A 21227-nucleotide genomic window follows, 5' to 3' on the forward strand; every position below is an offset into this window, starting at 1 on the left:
TGTTGGGTGCCTTTCAGCTCAGAGTACTCTGTGTAATTCTGTGTAATGTTTCTGCTCTCTGAAGCTATGCAGAAGTTGCAAAACAATGTCAGGAAACCTTGAAAGCAACAAAAATGACCTGGTGTCTGCTATAAATCAAGGATACCACCACTGCCCAGCTTGCAGCTAAACTGATTATAAAGGGAAGCATATGCCCAACAAATGTGTGGCTCCTGTGCAACAAATTTTCCCCCATCTTAACAAGGAAATCAGTTCCCTAATTTGAGTATAGGTCTGCTTTTTGTCTGTGCTGCACAAATACACCCCAAAGACAAGTTGTGTTTTGAACAACTGTGGAAGCACAAGCTGTCCACAACCACAGAAGAGGAGGAATGTGGAGAGAGGCTGAGTTTCCCCCTCTCCTACAGCAGCTGAGCACAGCATAGGGAACATTCTCTTATTCAAGGGTTTCAATTCTGCCAAGTTAGGCAGCATTCCCAGCCCTGGACTTCATTTGAGGATTGTAGGCATTACCTCTTTATAGATTCCAACAGACCTCAGCAGAGTCTGCTGGACTGACCTGGACAAGCCATATCTGTGCCAGGGAATCATCTCATCCACCTGCCCACAGCATTCTGCTCCTCCAGAGCAAGCCTGTGAGATAAGGCAGCTGAGACAAGGGAAGCTGCTTCTACAGAGTGGTAGGCGAATTTTCTGGCCTCTGAGAAGTTACCACAAAGATGCAGAAGGGACAGACTCAGAACAAAGAAATGTTTGCTCCTTCCCATGCTGCCTGTTGTGAAGGGAGACCTCTCCTGCAGAGCCTGGGGACTAGAAAGAAGCAGGGAAGAATGGACATGGCTGAAAATAGCCTTGGCTGAGACAAGCTTGAGAAGGGCAAAGAAAAACATGAAAAAGCAGCAGGAGTTGGTCCCATGGAGCAGAACCCCCTACCACACATATGCGATCCACTCAGATCCATTTCTTCCCCATAAACGCTTCCCTCCATATGTATTTTCCTTTCACTAACTGATTTGCTCTTCGTTCCATTTCACAGCTGTTGGTGAGAAACTACAGCTCATCAGGAGCTTGTAATAGCCAGAGTCCTCACTTTCATTTGGTTTCCTTCTTCTCAGACATCTCTTGCTTTGTGAAGTGCAGGAGTAATATGCCTCTATGTGGAAATGTCAAATGTATTACATTTTAGTCTGGGCTCTAGGAATAATGCATTTATTTCTAAATAAAGAAAAAAAGAAACAAAATTGATTTCTTGCTTCCTTGTCAACCAAACATGGGACAAGGCTGTCAAGGAAACACATGCCAGTAAGAAAACACTGACAGGTAATTTCTGTTCCATAAAGGGAGAAATATCCAGGTTAGACCATTTGACAGCACACGTCACTGCTTTACAACTGATGGTTGTCAAAAAAGACAACCTTAGAAGAAACTGCCTCTGTAAGCTTGCAGACTGGAAGAGCAGAAAGGGTGCTGGTTTTGTGCTGGGCAGTCTTTGGGATATTTACACAACAGAACCTTTAAAACCGAGCTTTATTGCACAAATGACAGGGAACAAAATCCCACACCTATGTTCAGGGAAGCTGGACCGTGAATGAATTTGGGTCACAGACCCACAGGGCAGGGTGGTGTGGAGTGACCAGGACCTCACACTCATGTTGAAGCTAGTGGAGCAAAAGGGGGTGCTGAGCTACAAAGGATCCTGATAGTGCTTGATGCCATTTGGGAGCAACCCTGGTGCAGCCAAAGGATGTTCACCCACCACCCCACAAAACACCTCTGCTGTGCCTCAGTGGCTGTTGTTACCAGGAGGTATCAGCAGGAGAGTGACTGCAAGTATCTGTAGGTAACTGCAGAAGCAATCACTTCCAGGCTGGCTGCACAAACCAGGCCCTGCTTGGAGGAAGGAAGAAAGAGACATCACTGGCTGCTTTCAGTGACCAGTGAGGAAAAAGCTGCTCATAAAAAAAAGTCTCAGTGGTGTCATGCACCACCAACATGGCAGGACACTGCACTCCCCCTCACAAAGCAGGGACTGGGACCTACAATGTCTACAGCAGGAGACAGGCAGAGAATTTGCAAAACCATTTTTTTTGCCTCCATGACATAGAGTTGACAGATGCTGCCTTCACTGTTGTCAAACTGACTTACATGATTCCTAATCTTGCCGTTTTACAAAGCAGTGGAAAAGGCAGCAAGTGATAAAGACAGAGGCTCTTGGAGGGGCTCCTGCTCAGGGCAGGTTTCCCTGCTCAGCAGCACAGCCATCACAAATCACACTCCTGCCACCACACACTCCAACTTTCCACTGCATGTACTTCAGCATGCTGCTTTATAAAGCAAGCACATCATTCCAAGGTCATTCATACAAGGGGTGTTAAGAGATAAAAAGAGCACCATGTTGTATTTGCATGGTACTAACAAATACCAGATATTTCCTACATGAACTGATGGGCCTAGCTGTTACAGATGCTTAACAGCTCACAAAAAAAAACAAAAAACAAAAAACAAAAAAAAAAAAAAAAAACCAACAAAAAAAAAAACCCCACCAACTTTCTAAGAGAAGAGCGTTTGTTTCTAGATCCCGAAGGCAAAAAAAAGGTCAAAGTAGAATGCCTAGAGATTAATAAAGATCCAAACCCCCAAGAATAAGCACTATAAATTCTTCTTACTAGTCTTTAAACAGATTAACAGCTTTACTGTTTATCATTATACTCCAGCTAGAATTTTGATGTAGGTGTGAAGTCATCTACCTTAAGACAGTTGATGGTAGTGCAGGAAACCTGGATCCAGGATGTAAAATCTGCAGCGCACAGACACAGAAAAAAACTTCAAAGTAGGTAACTGAAATGCAGGAATAAGTTTTCTCAGCAAATCAGCCCCAAAAGAGATGATGATGGGAAATGAGATTTTCAGTCCACCAATACTATGAAGATGAGGGTGTAAAAATGTACTAACAGCAGTACAAGAAGCACCATAAAAGCCAAGTAAACAGCTCGGTAAATTTAAACAGGGAGCAATGTTGCTATACCAAATGGCTGTCAAATTAGCCTTTGCAAATTGCAAAGGAAAAATCCTGAAAGTCATCAGCCAAGATGATCACACAGCTTCATAGCTGTGTATCAGAAGGTAGCTGCACAAACGGGAACATGTATGACAAGTTCCAAAGGACACTGTGGCAGAGAGAGCTTTTGCTTTCTCCCATCTGTTAGATCAAAACACAACATATCAACAATGAGAGCCTTCTGGGACATTTCAAGTGGCACATCCAAGCAAACACATCCGAGCAAGCTGGTCTGCTAAGTAAAGAAAAAAGGGGTGAGGGGAAAGGGGTGTTAAGAAATCAATCACTTGAATTAATTTGGTTTGTAAGACACAGACACAGGAACAAACTGCAGCTGTTGAGAGAAGCAGTAGTTTTTTTCAGCAGGTCTCTTTCAAGGAGAAAAGGCCCATCCAGAAATTCTTGCCAATCTGTAAATTTTAAAAATTGAAGCTCAGAGGCAACATGCTGGTTAACTGGAAAGGCTGAATTGCCCAGAATTGTATATAAAGGAACAGCAAGACTAAGACCCACTTTTCCTCATTACTGCCATCCTCTTCTCCACCGTAATCTTGCCAAAAGAAGCCCACTTAGTCCCTGGGCAGGGATGATTTCTGCAGTAGGGTTGGTGCCATTTTCCTTTCAAGAAATTTTGGGGAATGACATGATTTCTCTTGGTTCTGGAGTGAATGAGTACCCTCTTCATGCTCCACAGAGATGCTGTTGTCTGCTGCCCTCTAGCTTTTTACCTGCAACTTTTGGTGGAAGGCAAACAGAAGCAGCAAATCCTTTAGTCCCAGCCCAGTCAGTGGGAGCTTTCAAATTCAAGATCATAATTAGATTAAAAGCCATTGTCAGATGGGACCTTTTTTTCTTTCTTTCATCTATCATGCTGCTTCCTCTTATGAAGACAACTACACCGCAAAGAGGTGACTGCAAGTTACAGATGAATGTTGCTGTCAATTTGATTTCCACGTATTTCAGGCTTACTGACCCTCAAACAGCCCACCTCCATGCCCAGCTCTGAATGGAAATCCTAGAGCACACAAGTCAAATACTGCATCTGACTCAGCAAGCTACTTGTGAAAAAAAGAAGTTTCTCTAACACAGGAGGGGGAAAAAAACACTTCAAGATGAGCAAACAGACTTCTTTCAAGTCTTGGTTTGGTTTTGGGATACCGGGAGAAAATTGTACTGAAAGGTGTTACCCTTTTGCTTGATGCAGTCTATTTTAACACAGAATTCAGCAATGGTCTGGTCACATTGGAGAGATTGGCACGTGAAAATGCACAAATCATTTTTGTAGTCTTTCATAAAGAGGCTGTCTAGAAGGGATTTTTTCCAAACAGAAGAAAAATTCATCTGAGATAGTCATGCAATGCATGCACAGCAAATAAATTAATTTTAGGCCATACATTTTAAAAAAAGGATCCTTAGAAATAAACTATTTATAACCTAATTCATGCTCTTATCCAGTTTTTAGGCTTCAATTGACTTTATTTGAGACTCAAAAATTTCTGTATTGCTTTAGGTCAGGAATTCCTGACGTAATCCTCAGGAATTTTTTTATTAATTTTTAGTCCTTCTAATCCTTAGTCTTTTTAGTCTAGATGGTGTAGGACTTCTGAAATTCTTCAAGATGTGATTTTTTTTTTTTTTTTTTTTTTGTCACTGACTGAATAATTATTTGGGGTTTTATACATGACAGCAGTTTATGGATATACCTCCAAAAATGTATCCACAGAGAAGCTTTTACATACCCTGATATTTGAAAAAAATGCCAGGGACATTAAACACCACCCCAGAGGCTCTGATGAAAAAGCCCAGAGGTCACAAGCTGATGCCTTGGTTTATACAGACCAAGATGCCCGGCAGAGCTTTTTAATGAAGGCCGGTCCCTCTAGACAGCTCTGGTGGAAGCGGAATAATCGGCCAGAGCACAGGGCACAGAAAGCGCAGCACAGCAGCAGAGGCTCTGCTCTTCGCTCCACCTGCACCCTTTGCAGCTGAGCCGCCTGTTGCAGAAAATAACTTCCTGGGATCCCGTTCAAGCAAGAGTTGGACTTGATGATCCTGGTGGATCCCTTCCAGAGTATTTTGAAAGTCTTCTTCCGTGGTTCTTTTAGAGAGTGTCCATAAGAGAGCTACGGATGCGGTGACGGGCCTTGCGGGGAAGCCGTGTGAGGAGCGGCTGAGGCCCCTCGCTCTGCTCAGCCCGGATTGCTGAGCAGACCAAGGGACCTTGGAATGGCGAGCTTCCTCGGGAGGGGAAGGGGGGCAGGCACTGCTCTCTTCCCCGTGGTGACCGGCGACAGAACCCGAGGAATGGCCTGAAGCTGTGTCAGGGGAGGTTCAGGTTGGATATCAGGAAAAGGTGCTCCACCCACGCGGTGGTTGGGCACTGGAAGCTGAGAGCGCTCGAGAAGCGTTTGGACAGTGCTCTCAGGCGCATGGTGTGACTCTTGGGGGCGGTCCTGTGCCGAGCCAGAAGCCGACTGGCCGATCCTTGCGGGTCGCTTCAAGACAGCTCACACCGTGTCCCCGTAACCCCGTGTCCCCCTTAACTTCCCGCTACGGAGCGCGGATCCCGCTGGGAGCCACCGCCCCGCCCCTCCGAGCCCCGCCCTCCGGGCCTTTTGCGCTTCCCATTGGTCGGAGCGCCCGCCCGTCAGCGGCCGTTGCCCCGCGACCGGCCCCGCCCCGGGGGCGGCCATGGGGGCGGTGCCGCCCTGGGGGCGGTGCGGGCCGGCGGCGGGGGAGCTCCGGCAGGGCTCCGGCACCGGCACCCGCGCCCGCGCCCATAACCATACCCATACCCATACCCATACCCATACCCATAGCCATACCCATGCACGGCGCGGAGGAGGCGGCCGCGGGGCCGCGAGTGAAAGCGGCGAGCACGCAGACCGACAGCATGGCCGGTGAGCCGGGCTGCGGGGGTGGGAAGGAGGGCGGGCCGGGGCCTGGCCCGCCGTGAGGAGCCGCGGCGCTGACGGCGGGCCGGGCCGGACCGGGCCGGGCCGGGCGGGTGTGAGGGGGTGTGCGCTGACCGGCCCCTCGCGGGTCTCGCCTCATCCACCCGGTCCTTCCAGGGGCCGCCCGGTCTGTCCTCTCCCTAGGGAACACTTTCCGCCTCATCCCGGGGCTGTTCAGAGAGCCCGCGCCTTCCCCCTCTGCCCGTGATGCTTCACAGAGTGCTCCTGGCCGTCACAGGCAGTGCAATAAGGTGTATATATGCATAAACATACATATATCTACATTTGTGTGTATATATATGTATATGTGAGTGTGTGTATGTATAAAGTATCTATATACTTACATGTCCATATACTTTCATATATAAATGTATATATATAAATATAGGTAGTATATCTCTAGTACATAAGTGCATAGATACTTTACATATATATGCACTATAATATATACTATATTTAATGCTATATATATAGTGTGTGTGTGTACATATATGCTATATATACAGTGTGTGTATATATATATATATATATACTTCTCTGTGTAGTATCTTTAAACATATATCTATAAATCAAATCAAAAATAATTTTTTTTCCTCTGTCCTCCCCCACTCCTTCTTGACAGCACCCTTCTCCATGAGGGCCTTTTGATAACATAAGCTTGTATTTTGCTTCCCCCTTCCACCCCGTTACAGCAATTTCTTGCCCTATACCAGGTATATTTAATGTGCAGGAAAATGCTCACCTTCTCAGGGGTGTTGTGACTAACCCCACAGCAGGCCCGTGGTATGGGTTTGGTAGAAAGCAACTTTCTCACAGGGCTAGGAGTTCCCAGGAGAAACAGATGCTGGTAGATTCCACAGATCCCACTGCTGTGTCCCACAGGAGTGGTGTGTGCTTATAGATGTGGTGTATATGTGGTTTTCCAACTGAGCACCATGGCAGGGCAGCCAGCTCTCCTGGGTGGGTATATGAGTTTTGTTTCATCCTGTTTTTATGGGAATCCTGCTTCCAAGCAAGCAAAATTTATTAAGTCTGAAAATGGGTTTTAGTTTCCTTTTCCCAGGCAGCAGAGTGATGTCACTGGTAGCTTCCTCCTTAGTGACAAGCACCTGTTAGAAGCCTTTCAGACTTTGGACTAGGAACTCCTGCATTGTAAGCAGGACATAATCCTGGATCTGAGCCATGTCCGAGTAGGCTGTGCCCTGCTCCCGTTTGCTTCCAGGTGCAGCAGGGTTTTGGCACACACTTTCCCTGGAGCATGCCTCGCCTCACTGAAGCAAGATCCATAACCAGGAGGAATAAAATCATATCTTTGTGTGAAGTGGGCCTGATGCACCTGCAAAGAGCACTCCTTTTATGTGTGGCTTTGCTCTCACTAGCAGAGAGCCTGATTCTTTATTTCCCCAGTCTTCTGTAGCTGCTTTTAATTCTGTAAGGCATCTTCTGCCTTTTTTCCAGTCCATTTTAACCAGCCTTCTCTTCACCCTGTTGAACCTAAGGTAATGTTTAACTACCTAAGTGAGTGAAGATGCAGACACACAGATATAGTAGCTGTCACTAAAGGTCTTTCCTTCTTCATAAGATTTTCCTGCTTCTCATTATAAATTCATGTCAGGATGTTCTTCAGTTTGTTTCCCATGCATTTGACAGGTCACATTTGGGTTAGGTACAAGAAAACAAAGAGTAATTAAAACTTTTTTGTGGTGCATGCAGTTTTAAGTGTACTGTGTGTGCCACATTGTAGGCCATTTTAGAAAACACAGAGGTGTGTGTGTGCATTGGTATAAATTGCACTGTTTGTTTTAACTTGCCACTTGGGAACTGTACATGTGTGTGCTATGACAGGAATAAACAGGGGCTGTAATGAGAATGAACTCATTTAACAAAACAGATTTAACATTTAACAAAACAGATTCTGCTTCTTTAGGTGTGGCTTGTAGACTCACAGTTTGATTTTAGCACAAGTGACAGCAGATGTTGGTGTGTGCTGCTTGCCATGTACGTTTCTAGCACACGAGTTTCTGTGCTAACCAGGTGCCCCTTGCAGTGCTTGTGCCAAGTGGGGCAGCAGAGCTGATCAGCCTACAGAACAGTGGACAGTGTGGCATCAGACAGTGCTGCTGACAGGCCTGTGTTTGTTTTCCAAAACACACTTATGTGTGAGAAAAGCTGCTAAAATACTATCTGAAAATGGTGTTTCAGTCATGGATTGCATATGTTTATCTGTTGTTCTAACTGTTTGGGTTCACAGACATGCCATTAAACTAACCCTCTTCCCCAAGTAGGTAATCTTAGTATCTGATTATATCTCTTCCAAGCTGCTAGACCTACTTAAAGAATGTTTTTCTCTATTCTGTTCCGTTCTTGCCACTGCTGTTACCTCCTTTGTAAAAACTGTAACATTTGTGGGAAAAGACAGAAATGAAACTGTTGTCAGACAGCACGTGTGAGACCTGCAGAGGAATATGTGTTCATTACAGCTCTCTGTAAGCACCCCTGAAATGGGAACTGGAGATATTTCAAAGACTTAATAAACTTCTTGCCAAGTGTGAGGCAAGATAGCTTTACACCTGGAACAGTGCAAGCTTTACCGAGCAGCACAGTGCTTCCTCCTTTTTCCTTTGTGAGGCACTCAGTAATGCTGAGTTGTGCTGGCCCTCACAGGACAACTTCCAGATTTTGAGTAGAAGCACAGCACAAGGTGGTGCTCTGAGAAGGGATTTTTGCATTTGGATATTTTGCCAGAAGTGACAGCCTGAGCAAAAGGTTTAAATTTTTGTAAAAAACCTAGCCAAAATCTAAGCAGACTGTAAGAATCCCGAAGCAGGATCTCCAGAACCGATGTAACTGGAAGGTTTCACAATGGCTCATCCACTCCTCTGTGGGCATCAGTGTAAGATCATGATGTGTTTGCCTGGATATTTTTGCTTTCTTCTGTGGTGAGCCTGAAGCTGAATTAGAAGCTGTCTCAGATTTCTCTGGGCATCTGTGAATCATTTGAGCACATTAAGTTGTGTGGGATCTGAGGATCTGATCTGTGATTTCTGCTCTACACCTCTGAGTCGAACAAACTCACTGAATTTCAGTGAAAGTTTCACCAGTTCCTCTTGTTGCACAAATCTGATCTCTGCACCTAGGTGTGAGCAACCTGAGTTGGCAATGACTACCCTGAAAAGGGTAGTGTGGATGTAGCTGCTGAAAGACCAAAACCAGCTTCTGTAGCAGCTGTGGTATAAAAGACTTGAAAAATAATATTCAGCGATGTGGAGTTTCTTTCTAAATATTCTCTTAAAATATTTCTCTTTTTTTCTTCAAAACAGGTCAAATGCCAAGACTTTCTAAGGTCAATCTTTTTACTTTATTAAGTCTCTGGATGGAGCTTTTTCCCTCAGCTGAGCAGCAGAAAAAATCCCAGGTAAAGTGTCTGTGCTTATTGTTAATTGGTCTTTCTGAAGAGCTCCTTCAGTGAATTTAACCCAACTGCTCTTTAGATGACACATAGTCCAGATGAAAAAAAAACCAACCAAATGTAATAAACTTTTTTCAAATATTTCTTAGAAGTAGAAAAAAATCCAGTAGTGGGAGAAAAATAGCAAAATGGCTAAATAGCATGTTCTTTCTGAAAAACTTTGAAAAGCAGGATACATGCCCCAAGAGGTGAAGCAAGCACTGAAAAATGGCAGATGTTTTAAAGAGCACAACAAAGGAGGTGTGGTATGTACCCGGTGTGTAAAGTCAATGTGGTGTTGGTGTAAGAGACTCTTTTAGAGTTACAATGTTCATGACTGTAGATGAACAGTTCTTTTATACAATGGAGGTGTACACAAGTACTTGAAATGTTTGCTGGTCAAAAACTTGTAGCTTTTGTGACAAAAGAAAAGAAACTGCCCTTGAGAGTGGGTCTTCTAAACTGTAACCAGTTACTCTTCAAAGTCAAGAGGCTGACCTGGAACAGGATGTTTCCTGTTGTGATCAGAGTTGTTACTGGGCTCTTTAAATGATAACTGCATTGTGCAGAGCATATCCATGTGCTAAGATCCATAGCACATGTATCAACCAGGGCAAGAAAAGGTAGGAAAATAATTTGAGTGACAATTAGGCCTCATTTTCAGACCTGGGTATGTCCCAGGCTAGATCTGAAGGAGGGATAGCTGAGCAGCACCCCCAGCCTTCAAAAGCAGTTTGAAATTTAGTAATTCAGTTGGAAATGGCACTTGGCTTGCATGTAGGGCTTTAGTGAAGTCTCATTTCTGTAACCACACAGCAGTTGAGTAATTTAAAGATCTGAGGCAACTGTTCAGTAGCAGCTGGATTGCATAAAGAGATCTGTTTCACCAGCTTCATCAAACTAGTTTGTATCCAGTTTTTTTCACAATACATGGGAATCCAGATGTAATAGCTCTTGTCAGTGGTATGCAGACTTCTTCCATGGAAGATTCTTTAGAACCAGGATTCATTACATAAATGAAGAGACAGAAATAAAGCTAGAGAAGCTATTGGCTCCCAGGGCGGTCAGGCTTAAGACAGAAATTAAATTAATGAGCATTTCCAGATGCTAGCTGATTCAGAGAAGGTTTCAGCTATAACTGACAGAATTTTCTATGCTGCTTCTGGATTTTGTTACGGGCAAAGAAATGACCAGAAAAAAATCAGGAATTTGTGACAAGTCCCTCTTTGGAGTTTGACATGGCACCCTGATGTTAACAGGCACATGCACATGTGAAAACAAAACAACAAGAAAAAATGCTTAAGAAAGGGCAGATTGTTTAATGATTCATTTGTACTGAAGAGCTCTGTGTGCTGCTGCTGGGTGGTTACTGTTATCCAGGGAAGAGGTGTAACATCTTTATGGAATCAATGTTGGAAAAAAGTAAAGTAATAGTAATGCCTTTTTCTGTAGGTGAAGAAGAGTGGTCTGGTTGTGGTGAAAAATATGAAGATTATTGGTCTTCATTGCTCCAGTACAGACTTGCATGCTGGCCAGATTGCACTCATTAAACATGGATCAAGACTTAAAAACTGTGATCTTTATTTTTCCAGAAAACCGTGTTCAACGTGTTTAAAAATGATTGTAAATGGTAAGCAATGACTGTAGTAGAGTAGGAGTAAATGTTACACTTGTGATTGAAAACAGAAAGCCTCTTTTCTCTTTGGACTGTCCCAGCTGTGAATGCCAATCCCTGATTTGTGTAGCCTGCACTGATGTTTTCCATAAGGAAAAATGAATGCACATTTCCTGGAGCTGATGGTCAAGAAACTGGGGTTTGCTGCCAAGACCATGTTTCTCTGTAATGTGCAACCATTATTACTGGTGGTGCTTTGTCTCTTGGCTGAGATGCACTGCTGAGGTTCTGACAGTGGTTTTGCACTCTGCCAGAGCAACCCTAGGCCTGATGACAAGGCCTAGATGGATGTATTTTTCCTTGCTTTCCCTTTGCTTGTCACTGACACCAGGGAAGAGTGGCTTTTTATGCAGAAATCACAGGGAGTACTTAAGGGTTTCCTTTCCCCATGAGACAGGAAGACAAACCAGATCATTCACTTCCAGAAATGGGATCTGCCGGTACAGCCCTTCTGCAAATATTGATTTTTAATCTCAGCAGCAATGTCTATCAGTGCTAACTATTTTTGTGTGTTGCTAATTTATCTGTTGGATGTGAGATGCAAAATTAGGCAGTCACAAAGATCTGAGAACTTGGGTAACTCAAATTTTTATCTGTAGTCTGATTATCCAGTTGGGTAACCCTTGATACTTGTATCTACCAGCATTTTTGTTGTCTAGACATCCCTTAGGCAGGACTTGGGGTCTTAAAGAAGTAAAACCAGGGTTAGACAATAGTGTGTTAAATATGAACTTCATGTTCCACTGCACTTGCTTGGTTCCTTCTGCTGCATTATCTTCTCTTCCAGCTGGGGTGAACAGGATTTCTTACTGGCCTGCAGATCCTGAAATCAGCTTGCAGAACGAGGTATCCAATCCAACAAGCACCGAGGATGCAAAGCTGGATGCCAAAGCAGTGGAAAGACTGAAGTCAAACAGTCGTGCTCGTGTGTGTGTGTTGCTTCAGCCTTTGGTGTGCTACATGGTGCAGTTTATTGAAGAAACTTCCTCCAAGTTTGATTTTATTCAGAAAATAGCAAAATCACAGCCTGGCTATAACACTGACTTTTATACTGCATGTAGGCAAGAGAGAATAAAAGAGTATGAAAGTTTATTTCTAATTTCAAATGAGGAAATGCACAAGCAAATATTGATGACAATAGGACTGGAGAACCTCTGTGAAAACCCGTACTTCAGCAACCTTAGACAGAATATGAAAGAGCTTGTCTTGGTCTTGGCGTCAGTGGCTGCCAGCGTGCCTGTCTTTGGATGCTTTGGGTTTTACAGGAGTGGATCCCAACGAACAAACGAAGCAGACGATCAGTGTTTGCCCCAGGACGTGGCAAGGCACTGTATGATACAGGCCAGGCTGCTTGCCTATCGCACAGGTGAGTCGTTACCGGAGCGCAGGAACGACGGGGTCTCGTCAGTAGGGCAAGTTCCTAATTTCAGTCTTATTCTTCCAAATACTTCCTTGAGCGAGCTGCTCAATGCCATTCCTACACGTGTGAAACGAGTGCAACAGTAACAGTAAGTCTCCACAGGGGCACACAGTGTTGTGTGTGAAAGCTTTCCATGAGCAGATCAGTGCAGGCGTTTCACATGCAGTGCTGGCAAACCCTGCCCTGCCAATGTGTCCAGCTGAAAACAGAACAGAATGACATTTAAATACTTCAAGCTCTGAGGCTCTCTTTACTGAGGTCTCACAAGATGCTTCTGTTATCAAATAAATGTCAATATTTCAAGCAGATTAGGTACACTTCAGAAAAAAGCAGTGAAATAATATCTTTTAGTAGGTCATTAAGTACCATTATATTAGGTCTCCTAGTCCTAATGTTATTAGTGCAAGTGCTTATATGTCTGGTGGGGGTTTTCTTTGCACAGATTCTGGAATTTAATGTCCAGACTTCTGAGGTAGAAAGATAGTTATTGATTCTCTCTTGATAGAGATGACTTCTGTTAGCCTCTTTATTCTGTCTGGCTACCAATGCAGGAAAGTGATAAGTTCTTCCAGAGAACAGAGAAATTAAAACTTGATGGTACTCCATAGAGATGTTTCTTGTACTCTAGATATGATAGTTCCTTTTTTTAAACCATTGAAAACAAACAAATACTGCATGCACAAAGCTTAAACCAAAACCAATCCCCCAACACACCCATCCAAACCCAATCTATTAAATCAGGTACCCTCAGCAAATTTTGTCTCCAAAAATTGCAGAAATTACATTTTTTAGATGTAATTTAGAAGTTTCATGGAACCAGTTATGAGTTCTTTTTACAGCTTCCATTATACAGAACAAGATGGAATGACCAAGCTTGAGTTCTCATTCTTGGGGCAGCAAAATTCAGGTTTAGCTGTAGTATTCAGCCTGAACTCAGGTCTGGGGTTTGAGCCAACTTTTATTGTGCTGTAATGAAATTAAAATAAATAGCAGCTCACACATATATTTAGGTGCTTTACACTATTATATAGGTGGATATAAAGGGAGCAAGAACATAGGATGTTTTCTATGCTGGTTTAATCACTCATTATCATCATCTCTTCATCACTGTCTAATAAATATGCAAAATGTAGATGAAGACAGCTTTGATAAAGTACATCTTTGGCAGGAAAGACACTCTTTGAGTTATTGCATATGGTAGTGATACTAAGGATGATGGAAATTATTCATGGAACAAGTGTGTTCTGCAATATTAATCAGTAGAAACCTGAAATGTTTTTCTCCTTGATATGCTCAAGATTCTCATCAGTAGCTACTGGAGAAGATTTTCAAGTGCCATAAAAACCATCCAAGTCACATAAGAAAAACTCTGTAGCAGTTTTCCTATGGTGGTGATAGACTACACCTTCAAAATCCAATTGTTAATATTTTGTCTTTGAATTTGGTATAAAATAGGACTAATTTTGATAGGACTTCAGATCACAGTAGTGTAAACTTAAAGAATAGCAGAAATTAAGTCATTAAATTAAGTAGTAAACAAGAAGGTTTCTGTCAGTTAGCTGTCTCACATTAGTGAACCTGTCCACACATATTCTTGCACATATTTTCTTATCCATGTGTTGGTTGCTTCATTTCATTTGTGAACAAAAGTACACAGCAAAATCTTAGAATGACTGCCTTGCAGTAAGAGCACATCCAGCATTTACAGTAGACTCATATGATTTACAAGCTTTTAATCTTTCTGCATTTCTTTCCTCCTGTTCACAAAGCAACAATAAATGTTATTCCTTACTCTAGGATGTCATATGTTAATGTATAGGTAACTTAGAAGTGCTTTATTTGTTATTTACTCCTAAAATGTTATGTATTTTAGAGGATCATAAAACGGGAGTTGGAGCTATTATTTGGGCAGAGGAAAAATCAGTAAGTATTGAAAAAGTTGCTTTTTCTTGCACTCACAATTCATACACTGGATTTGCGCTTGTTATTTTCCTTTAACTTTATACACTTCTATTTTTCATACACACACACAGAGCTTTAGTAACTAAGTTAATGACTGGCTCATTGTTATGCTTTAAGATGAGGGAGAAGTATAAATTATTTTAGTAACTACAGCAGTGCCTCTGCCTGGATTTTCAGTGCGCCTGCTTCCCCAGTCATTGTCAGTGATTCCAGGTAGCCTGGCTACAAGGTGTTGCCACAGCTGCTCATCAGGCGGCATGTGCCCTGCATGGCCCCTCTTGGCAGCTCTTTTTAGGAGAGGTCTCAGTGCAATTACAGCCTGACAGTCTCCTGAAGATGTTTGTTGCAGTTAAATGCTGTATAGGCTTTAGCACATTCCTTTCTAATCAAAGCTGTATTTTTCTATGAATATTGTTACAGTGCTTTTTCCCATCCAAACAGAAAGTTTTTGTTCTTTGTATCTCTGCTTATGCACGTTACCAATCCCAGCAGGCCTCATTCTTCATGCAGCTGCAACATACTCTTAATTTGTTTTTAACACTTCAGTCATCAGCTGCTTATGGCTATTTTCTTTCTTTTTCTTATTTCAATCGCCAGTTGCCTCTTATCAGCCCACTCGTCACTGAGTCTGCTAAAGACAGGCAAAACACCATCTCTGGCACATTAGGGATGAGCTACAGCTGTAGCTCATCCCTACATTTAATCATGTACATTGTTAAGGAAGGACTAAATCCTTCAGACTTCTTGTCCCTGCTGTCAGTATTACTTGCCAAAAGGAAAGCCTCAAAAGCCTGGTGCAGGTAACAGAGGTGTTACACTTTACCTGTGCAGCTCCTACCGGGCTCAGTGGAAAAGCTTCATACGGGCACGGAGCAGTTGGCAAGAGCTGAGCTGTCGGATAATGGAAAAGTACGCATTCCACTGTACTTAGAACTCAGTTAAAATACCTCCAGATTTGATGCTTTGTTTACTGTTGCAGAGAGGCTGTGATGGAACAGGAGCAATGTATTTTGTAGGCTGTGGTTACAATGCCTTTCCTGTTGGATCTGAATATGCTGATTTTCCACACATGGATGATAAGCAAAAAGATCGGGAAATCAGAAAGTTCAGATACATTATCCATGCGGAGCAGAATGCCCTGACATTCAGGTAATGGGTTTATTTGTACCACAGAGAAGAATGAGATGGTTTGGAAACAATTCTGTGATAAATGCATGTTGTGGTTTAAGCCCAGTGGGGAAGATACACACCAGGCAGCCTCTTACTCATACCTCTGCACCAGTGGAATGGGGAAAAGAATCAAAAGTAAAACTGTAGGTTAAGACAAAAACAGTTTAATAATTGGAACAAATTAAAATTTATTAATTATAGTAAATAAAAATAAAACCCAAGGTGAAAACAAGTAATGCACAATACAATTGCTCACCAGCTACTGATCAATGCCCTACTCTATCCCCAAACTGATCAATGTCCCTTCTAAGTAACTCCCCCAGTTGATATACTGGGACACTCTCTATCATGGAATATCCTTTGGTCCAGTTTGGGTCAACCTTCCTGCTTCTTGTGCAGCTGCTCCCTGCCAGAATATGAATCAAAGCACTTGATTCAGAGTAAGCATTACTTAGCAACAACTAAAACATCGGTCTGTTTTCAACATCATTCTCATACTAAATCCAAAGGACAGCACTGCCCCAGCTGCTGAGAAGAAATTAACTGTATTCCTGCTCAAACTAGGACAATGTGTGATGTCACTGTGATGAACTGTGTATTGCAATTACAGTCTTTTTTATGCCTGTTATGTAGAAGCTGGATGTATATTGGCACAGTCAGCTCCTGGGGTTTCTTGAGATTTCTTATATGAATTTGAGTTTTAAAGGATATTGGCTCCTTCATTTATCTTTCAGATACAAGCCACTGCTATATAACCCAGAATGAGGAAGTGTGGCAGTTGGTGAAGCTTCCAACAATAATAGGTGTGGAGACATGGGATGGGTGTGGTTCACGGATAGTGATACCAAACCAGTTTCCATTGTGTACTTGTGCACTTGATTAGGAATAAGTTGCTTCTGAGAGTAAATAACGCTTCTTTGCTTGCTTTTTGAGGTATCAAATTTGTAACAATTGAAAACTACCAAAATACAAACTCTGAAATTCTGTTTTCTGACTGCTTGTAGGTGTCGAGAAATAAAGCCAGATGAGAGAAGCATGATATTTGTAACAAAATGTCCATGTGATGAATGTGTCCCTTTAATTAAAGGAGCTGGTATCAAGCAGATCTATGCGGGAGATGATGATGCTGGAAAAAAGAAAGCAGATATATCTTATATGAAGTTTGGTGAACTTGAGGGTGTAAGCAGATTTACAGTAAGTGTCTAAATGTACTGTATTCTAAAAACTGGGGGCAGCCTTGATGGGAGAGTAGAGTGAGCAGTCATCTGCAGCCAGCAAAGAGGAGAGCTATGCTGAGATTAGTCAGATGAGTAGAATTGATATCATGATATCATTTAGTCAGATGAGTGGAATTGAGAGGTTGCTCTGTCACAGTTCTGGGGAGCAGTGCTGTGCCATGTGCCAGAGGATGGGGCCAAGACCCTCTGTTTTCTCTATCTACATGGATTTCCCTCTAGCTCACCATTGTTGGAGGTGGTCTGTTCACATGGTGAAGTTCTGTCCGAGCCTCCCCTTGTCACAGCATGACAGCTGATTTGGGAGGTCGCTGTGTGATTTTGTTGGCCCTTCCAGCAGCTCCCAAAAGAGCTGTGGTGGGTTTCAAATGTGGCCAAGTGCACCTGCAGTCAGGGCACTCTCCATGACAAACTGCAGCACTGTCAGTGTGAGCAGCTTCAAGGGAGTTAATGTCTGCATGCCTGTAATAGTTATTTGTCCACAAAGCAAGAGTGTTCAAGAGGGAGTCCTTGATTCCCCACCTCACAAGTCATGCCTCTCAGTGAAGGCCTGTAGGGTACTTTTTATGTCTCACTTAGCTCCTTATTCTGTCTTCTGGAAAAAGTAAACATTTTCTTCTTCTTTTACCAGTGGCAGTTAAGTCCATTGCACACTAATGCATTTGAATTCCATGACCCTACAGCCAGGGAAAGTAAGTATTTTTTCATTAATTCATTTTATGACTGCAGTCAATAAGTGAGATCACATTTTAAACCAACCTGATTCCCTCTGAGATTGTTTTGTCTTAATTAGTCTTGATTTCAGAGTTAAATTTTGCTATGAAAAGTTTTCTGAGATTATTGATGAGCTATAGATGAGCTGTTATAGTAATAACTAAATGCAGTAGATGAACTATTGGCATTGACACACATTACAAAATCTAGCAATGCTACTGTGAGGGTCAGCACCATGCTCTTTGGCACGTAGATCATTTTAGACTACTTTATCATGTTTTAAATTCAGTTCTAGAAAGACTTTTTAGATTGTGTTCTATAAAGAGTACCATTATTTTTCAAGATCAGTTGGGCTGGACTCCTTCAAGTCACAAAATCCTTGTGTTGCTACACACCCCTGTAGCAAGGGAGCTGTCATCTTTTCAAAACAGAGTTTAGATAAGTCTTACTTTGAAGCCTTTTTGTGCTACAAAAGACACCCACCATAGGCGTCTACTGTCAGCTACCGATCCTTAAAATGTTACTCATCCAGAGGGAAAAACAACACAGAAAATGGCAGATAAATAATTTTTGTGCTTCAAGCATGAAGATGTAGTGTAAAGATGCATTGAGTACCATGTTAGGAGCGTAAGACTGAAGCTAGTTTTTGTGGCACACAAATAGCCACGTACTCCAAGCAAATTCCTAACATGTACTGAGATAGATTAGTGGAGAAGTCACTTTGTTAGCTACTTCCTTGTGGGCTGGGGGAAGCGGGGGAGCGAAGGGCTCAGAGAAGTGTTTATGGCATCAGTAATCACTGCAAAATGTTAGGGCTTGTTTGTTCCTCTCTCTCTAATGGTTTTTAAACCCAGCTGGAGAAAGATTAATCCTGGGGTACTTTGTTTGACAACTTTTAACAGGGCTCATTTCTCTAACAATTTTCTTTAATGTGGTGTGCCTGCATTTTCAATACTGCACTGGTTTAAGTTCCTCTCTTTATGTGGTGTACTCCTGTTAGCTATGACTAATGCATGTTCCTCTGTAAGGGGAAGAAGACAATCTCCACCCCATTCCCTACCCCCAGTGTTATTCCAGTGTCCCTGTCCATGCTGAGTATTAGGCTATGCTTGCTCTTGTATTAATGCTCCATGCATGTTTTTTTTTCTTTAGATGGGATCCAGAAAACAAAATCGCTGGATGACCAGCAGCACCAAAGCAAGAAACTGTGTCTTGGTCATTACTGAATAATTAAGCACTTCCTGCAGTCTTGCTTTGTACTTTTTATACTACAGCCTGTTTGCACTTTCAAATAAGGAAGAGTTTTATTTATTGTTTGGAAAGTGAATTTTAGAATAAGTTTATTTATGATGTCTTAAACGTTCTACAGCGTTACCTGAAGGTCTTTTTAATTTAGAAGCTCCTGGCGAAAAAATGCTGCTTGTATTTTCTGCAAAAGTAACTGGGTGGCTGATCATTTTTAACACATTAAAAAGTTATACTGAAAGTTCATTGGTGGTAGATCAGAATAATAATAAATTGGTGTCTTATTTGCTTGGGGTATGGATTGAGGGAATGGATTATAAATTCTGGGCTAGAAAATGGCAGAAATAAGCCGTACTTCTTCAAATACAATCGTCAAGGGAATCTTCTAGGAAATGGTAGGTAAATAATCACCAGCAACTATCTCTGTTCTTGAAATTGGCTTTTGCTTCTCAGTCTGCTTCTCAGTATAATGGACACAAAACCATTGGGATAGTCAGTGCTAGCTATATGGTTTGGAGACCAATCTTGTCTCTCATACACACTTCCTACCATAGCAGCAGAGCTGTTTAGTTTTCTGGTACTTGCCTTGCTGCTCTGTGTGCTTCCTCACATGCAGTCCATCTGAATTAACGAAGACAAAGATTCGCTTCGCTTTTTCTCAGCTTCTGGAGGCAGGCATAAAAGCATTTTGCTGTATGCATCTCACTGGCACCTACATACCTGAGAAGATTGCCAGTGTTGAGGTTTTGTTAATCTTCACTGACAGGCTCCTAGGACTACAGAGGCTAATCAACCACCAGTGTCCTGATGTTTCTTAGATAGGATGATCTGAATCAGTGGAATAGCCCAAATCTTTTCAGGTGCCCGTCTCTTGGATGACTGCCCTACAAGAGTGACATTGAAACAGACACTGAAACTGCAGTCTAGTGTTGCTAGTTTTGAAGGGTTGAGTAATGCATAACCAGAACAAAGAGTTGTACCCAGAATCTTTTGATTCCCATCTGTTTCCTGCTTTGAATCTGACCTCTAACTGTTTGTTTTAGCAGATGTCCGAAGACTTTCTGTTCGCTCCTCTGCTGAGCTCTCCAGTGCAAATACCTTAAATCTTTTTCTGTTCTTGCTGGTAGGATATGTAAACAACCCTTTCCCAGTTCTTTCATGCATCTTGTCTTTGCTGCCCTTCTTAAAGGGGAATCATGTCTTAAGATGCATCTGTACGTTCTTTTTGTTTCCTTTAGGTTTTGGGGAAGCTTGGAACTGGATAGCAGGGCTGTGACTGGATAGTGTACACTGTCCAAATTAGAATAAAAAGCGTGCCATAGTCCACCCACTGAAACCTTCTTGTTTCCATAATCCATTGGCAGTGCTCATCTACTTGAAGTAGAAGCAAGGAAAAAACAGGGTCAGATTTAAGGCCCCTTCAAGTTTGCTGGTATCAAAATCAGTAAAATCTGTATCTTCATAGGAACAGCTAAAATTGAAAAGTCCCTTAATATCATAGGTGGCCTGGGTACACAGAGAAGTAAAGTCAAATATCACACACATTAAATAACTGCACTGCAGTGAATGATGCTGCTATTCTCTGCTTCGGGAGGTGTTAAGATTCTACCTTTACTTTTAATTACTTTTTTTAAAAAGAAGATTTTTTTTTTTTTACAAAACTTTCTGTGAAACTTGGAATCCCTTGTAAGGCTGAAGGCTTGGAAGCCTGGCTTTATTTCTGTCTTACTACATTCTACAGATTCTTCCAGAGGCTCAAAAATTTCTGTAGGCTCTGTTTGTCAGTATAACCCTATCTTAATTTTTACTGGAATTATGAGGTAGGGACTTTATCGTGACCAACAGGAGCAATGCAAATAGGGTTCCTCTCTCAGCGTATGGACTCTGTAGGTGCTGCTCTGCTTGTCTGCTTACCAGGGAGGGTCATAGAATAATGGACATCTCCTTCAATGCTTATTTTGCAAATCAACTCTAGGATGGTTGTTTCTAACATAAAAACTGCAAAGTATTTACACAAGAAATGTAAAAGTTACATATTTTATATATTGTATGAAATTTCCATATGCATTGTGAGACTCATTCATTTCAGAACAATCATTTTAATTGCAGGTATTAACTATCAGTAATAATTTGGCCTCCTGACTGAGAGTTACAGAAATTCTCTGTTAACTGTCTGCCTTACAGCAAAACATGCTTCCTGCTAATAAATTAATCTGACAGTAAGTACTGAAGTGTATTTTTAAGTGCTTTGGGTTATTAGGAACATTACAGAGTGCTTTGGAATGCTCACACTACTTACAGGCCTCCCTCTGCTCTGCCTGAAGAATTTGTCTCAACGTGAGACTG

At 42.3% G+C, this 21227-nt stretch overlaps 1 protein-coding gene across 5 annotated transcripts; it reads left to right on the top strand.

The window, feature by feature from the left end:
* Positions 1-5741: 5741 nt before the first annotated feature.
* On the top strand, positions 5742-21104 carry CDADC1 (cytidine and dCMP deaminase domain containing 1). Of its 5 annotated transcripts, none has more exons than XM_041407276.1 (10): positions 5742-5832; positions 5869-5958; positions 9333-9427; positions 10913-11090; positions 11923-12501; positions 14429-14478; positions 15497-15666; positions 16692-16881; positions 17554-17614; positions 18789-21104. In XM_041407276.1, exons 2-10 carry the CDS (start codon positions 5886-5888, stop codon positions 18860-18862), a joined length of 1470 nt encoding a protein of 489 aa, XP_041263210.1. In that variant the 5' UTR covers positions 5742-5832; positions 5869-5885; the 3' UTR covers positions 18863-21104. The 5 variants fall into 5 exon arrangements, with proteins under 5 accessions (XP_041263210.1, XP_041263211.1, XP_041263213.1 ...); XM_041407277.1 differs by having other exon boundaries at positions 5803-5841; positions 5878-5958; positions 18789-19118; XM_041407279.1 differs by lacking the exon at positions 5742-5832 and adding an exon at positions 9653-9726 and having other exon boundaries at positions 5912-5958; positions 18789-19118.
* The last annotated feature ends 123 nt before the right edge of the window (positions 21105-21227 follow it).

The sequence above is a fragment of the Onychostruthus taczanowskii genome, unplaced genomic scaffold, assembly GCF_017590055.1.
Source record: "Onychostruthus taczanowskii isolate IOZ18803 unplaced genomic scaffold, ASM1759005v1 scaffold26, whole genome shotgun sequence".
NCBI classification, from domain to species: domain Eukaryota; kingdom Metazoa; phylum Chordata; class Aves; order Passeriformes; family Passeridae; genus Onychostruthus; species Onychostruthus taczanowskii.

Excerpts from the sequence above, each read along its gene's own strand:
- CDADC1 (XM_041407276.1), top strand. The coding sequence starts at position 5,886 with ATGCACGGCGCGGAGGAGGCGGCCGCGGGGCCGCGAGTGAAAGCGGCG. Across the intron at positions 15,667-16,691 it reads CAGAATGCCCTGACATTCAG|GTGTCGAGAAATAAAGCCAG; the intron begins GTAATGGGTTTA and ends GACTGCTTGTAG. Across the intron at positions 16,882-17,553 it reads AGGGTGTAAGCAGATTTACA|TGGCAGTTAAGTCCATTGCA; the intron begins GTAAGTGTCTAA and ends TTCTTTTACCAG.